The 4452-nt window shown below is 60.1% G+C and overlaps 1 protein-coding gene across 1 annotated transcript; it reads right to left on the bottom strand.

Annotated features, from left to right (window-relative positions):
* Positions 1–423: 423 nt before the first annotated feature.
* On the bottom strand, positions 424–2553 carry LOC117212746. The gene has a single exon (XM_033457774.1). The coding sequence runs from the start codon at positions 2551–2553 to the stop codon at positions 424–426; it is 2130 nt and encodes a 709-aa protein (XP_033313665.1).
* Between the last annotated feature and the right edge of the window lie 1899 nt (positions 2554–4452).

Genomic DNA, 4452 nt, shown 5'->3' with positions numbered 1-4452 from the left:
GTCGGTGAGCATCCTTCCACGGGAGTTGGTCCTTGGGCTTCCCCATTGCGTCGAGTGGGCGTTGAAGTCCCCCAGCACGAGCACCTGGCGGGGGAGGCATCCTCGGATGCACTCGCCGACTCGGTCCAGGAAGTCCCCGTACGCGGCCAGGTCGATGTTCGGAGAGACGTACACCGCCACCACCGCCGCTCCTAGCCACTCGACCGCGACGAAGCCGTTGCCACGGTCCAGCGAGACGCACGAGGCCGACGTCCACGTTATCCCCGTGGATCCGTCCAGGTCCCCGATCCAGTTGGGCGAGTCGGGTATACGGTGCGGTTCGGCCACCGCCGCTAGGGCCACCTCGTTCTCCCGGATGGTCTGGACGAGCAGATCTTGCGCTCGTCTCGACCTACCGAGGTTGCATTGCAGCAGGCGCTTGAACTATGCCGTCACCTCCATGGCCTCCTCCCGGCCATCCGCCGCTGCTGTTGGTGGTTCGGCGGCGCTTCCTGGTGTCCGTGCCGCGGCGGCTGCTGCTGCTACCGCTGCTGGTTGGCGGGTCGGTCTCCTCCTCTTGACCTTCGGGGGATTGCATGCCTCTCCGCCCATCCTGTGATTCGCGGGTGCCCCGAGCGATTCGCACAGCGGACACTTGGGAGCGGAGGCGGGACAGCCTCTGGCGCGGTGTCCGCTCCCGCCGCACCTGTAGCACAGGTGCCCTCGGTCTTCGCCGGATACGCACGTGGCGCGCACGTGGCCCAGTTCCAGGCACCTGAAGCACTGCAACGGGCGCTTCGGCACGGCCCTTATCCTCGCCGTTGACCAGCCCAGGGCTATCTTCTCCGCCTGGGCCAGCTTGCGGGCTCCTGCAGCCGGGCACTTGATCCATGCCGACCCAAGGCCGCCTCTGGTGGCGCCGATCTCGCCCACCTGCACCTCCGCGCTGCCGCATCCCGCCGCCGAGGCCAGTGCTCTCCGCAGCTCCTCCTTCTTGACCGAGATGTCTATCCCGGTCACGCGTAGCTCCGCCATCCTGGTCGGGGTGGCGATTCTCACCGCCGTCGGGTCCAGGGTCTCGGCCAGCCGCGACGCCAGTAGCGTCGCCTTTCCCCTGTCCTTGTCGCCGGGAACTTGTATTATAATGGCGCCCGTCATCGCCTTCTTCATCTCCAGGCGCTCCGTCCCGAGCTCCGATAGCGGAATCCTCGTTCTCGCTGCCTCCAGGACGTCGGCGTACGACATCCTCGCTCCCTCGTTTAACGTCAGGGTCACCGCGGATGTTCGCGGTGCGCGAGGGGGCGTGACCACCTTGGGTGCCCGCGGTGGTCCTCTCTGCGTCGCGGGGGCGCTCGCCTTCGGTGCGCCCGTCGTGTCGCCGCCCGGCTGGGGTTGCTGCTGACGCCGTACCCGCGTCGGTGGTGGCGCGGTCGATCCTTTCCTCGCCGCCTCTCCTCCGGCGGCGGCGGCGACGGCTGCCTTCGTCCCGTTCGCCGTCTTCCTGCTTCTTCTCCGCTTCTTTTTCGTCTCCACCAACTCCCATCCGCCGTCCTCCCGTTCCCTTCGGGTCGGCGTCGGCTGGGCCGCGTGAGGGTCGACGGGGCGGTCCCCGCTGGGTCGTCCTTCGGGGGTGCGTTGCCAACGTGCGTCCCCGAATCGTTCCTCGATTGTCCTGAGAATGGAGGGTCCCAGTTCTCGGACCGCTCTTTCCAGGGCGTCCAGCCGCGTCCTGTCGTTTCCGCCTTCCCACGGCGGGCGGACGTATTCGGGCGCCGCGCCGGCGCATCGCGGGCACTCGTTGACGTGGGCGGCCAGTCTCCTCAGTTCCTGGCGGAGGGCCGCGTTCTCCCCCTCCAGCACGGACAGCCTCGCGTCCACGTCGTCGCCGGCGCCTCGCGTTGGCCTCGCCCTCCTCGCGGATTCCTCGTTCCAGGCGGCGGTGATATAACTCGCCGCGTTTTTGAGGGATCTGATGTAGGTCCCCTTCAGGTTTGACGACGTCGTCGCGACGTGCATTATCTCCGACACGTGCATCGTCAAACCCGCGCTGATTTCGGCCGGGGAGCTCGTCTTCATCTGCACCTCCAACTCCTCCGACACCTCCGGTGTTGTCGTGGCTCCCGTTCTCTTCCTCTTGCACCTGGACGCCATCGAAGCCAGCGACGAGCGCGAGGCGAACGAGGCGACCGACTCCTCGTCGTCGGACCTCGCCCGCCCCCGCGATCCCCCCGCCAACGGTGTCGTACCGTCGTCCATCGTGGTCGGCGCGAGAAAAACGTACTCGGATCTGTTCGCGGCTCTCGGCGAACGTCTCGTCGCCTTCCTCGGAGGCTCCTCCGCGGTCTCCGTCCTGTCATCCTCTGGATGTCCTCCTGTGGTTATCCTCCTCCTCTCTCCTGCTGTTCCGTCGCCAGTCGTATAAACGCGTCCGGGGGCCTGACGGTCCACCCTCGAACGGCCGTGGTCGCGAGATATCGACGCAGCGGGGCCCACTTCACTACCCACGACTGCGCCGGTACTGGGGTATCCCTCCCCTGCACCGTAAACGTTGTCGTTTCTGTTCTCCATTTCCATGTTTTTGTTTGTTTTTCGCCAAGGTCGTCGTCGAAGTCTCCGTCCTGGTGCCACTCACTCTTTCGCACCCTGCCCCGGTCGAAGCCGGTGCAGGGCGACAGGGAGCCCCGCGAGAAGGTGAGGTGAGTGGTCTTGACAGACATGGGCCCGCCAACTTCTCCGAAGTTCTCCGCACCGGATCGGCGAACCGACGGGTGCCAAGGGCACCGATCGGCCGCCACCCGACTGTAAGAGAACATCAGATCCATCGGGGTTTCCCAGGGCATGGTCCTATGCCCCGGGAACCCATGCCCGCCTCGTGCTCCCCAACCTAACCCAACCTAACCCCAACTAACCCCAACCTAACCCCAACCTAACCCCAACTAACCCCAACCCTGTGGAGGAAACGCCCCGCGCCCTCCGGGGAGAGGGCGCTGGGTAGTGCCGGATTCGTACCGGCTAAAACCTCCACGGTGGCCGTCCTTGGCGCATGGCGGAAAGGACCCTAGAAACGCTCGTTAGCATGTCATCACGAGCCCCCTCCGCGCCGAGTTCACCTCGAGTTATGCAAGTCTAACTAACGGCGCGATGCGCGGCCACCGCGCATCGCGCCACCCCCGACGGGCCGCCGTGCAAGACCTCCTGGTTCCCCGACCAGGCGATTTAGCGGCACCGTGGCGCCGAAGCGGCCGACGCCTAAGACCCACCTGACGGCGAAGCGGTCCGAGCTCGCCTGGAAGTGGCGTGCCCACGCCCCCCACCCCGCCGCCGAACGCCTATCCTTTCGGGATGGGAATCCCGTTCTCTCTCGACCTCCGCCGCCTCCTTCCGCAGCATCACCTGCTCGCAGAATGTGGTGACCGCCTCCCGACTCCTCTCGTTCGCCAGCACCGCACCGCACCGCACCGCACCGCACCGCACCGCACCGCACCGCACCGCACCGCACCGCACCGCACCGCATCGCATCGCATCGCATCGCACCGCACCGCATCGCATCGCATCGCATCGCATTGCATCGCATCGTATCGTATCGTATTGTATAGTATTTCCTTATTACATCGTGGCTTGCGCATATTACAATCAATCATTTTTGAGTATGTACACGAGCACGCTGGATGTATTTTGTTTCTGCTTTAATTTATTCCTTGAAGCTAAATCAATCTTCGTATAATAAATTAAGAAGAATTCGTACAGTAAATTCATTCTTCTTATATTCTTTATCGAAATAATGAACTAAATTGAGAAAGACAAAGGAAAACGGTTGAGAGAATAGGGAGGAGAAGTAGAAGAACACGAGAAAATCACTGACTCGAGGCTGGCTGTTACAGAAAAAAGGAAACGGGATCGAATGAATGGGGCGTTAGCCTATAGCGGTATACGTGAGAATAGCGAACACAATCAGTAATGACGTTATTGATACAAATTTTAGCACCGACATACTTTCTTCTATATCTATCATGTCGCTTGTCATTTTTGAAAAATAATACAAGGTCGTTATCCTGAGTAAAGCGTTGCGAAGATTTCAATTAGATGTCGCCGTTTGTTAAAAAGTTATTGTCACATTGAAAAGTTTATATTACAATTATTTGATATTTCGATACAGTAGGATCAATATACATATATACATATGTCGGACCAGGATTCGAATTGTGGGCGCGCGACGACTCTTCATGTGGACTAGTCATCGTTTCACAAAGCCGAGATTTTATTTACACGTATATACAGGTCTATCACTAAGCTTAACAAATAATAAGTACAACTAATAATAAGTCTAACAAACACTAAGCCTAATGAATAATACGATCTACGAATAATTAAATTAAATAATACTATTAGCAATGTTTGAGTTCAAACGAATCCACGGTCACCGGGATAACTCCTTACTAAGCGAAACTAACTTAGACGCAAATGCGATCGTCG

This window comes from Bombus bifarius, unplaced genomic scaffold (genome assembly GCF_011952205.1).
Source record: "Bombus bifarius isolate JDL3187 unplaced genomic scaffold, Bbif_JDL3187 scf7180000008362_frag, whole genome shotgun sequence".
In the NCBI taxonomy this organism is placed as follows: Eukaryota; Metazoa; Arthropoda; class Insecta; order Hymenoptera; family Apidae; genus Bombus; species Bombus bifarius.
Note: the sequence above shows the minus strand (reverse complement) of the source record. Positions and strands in the feature narration are given on the sequence as shown.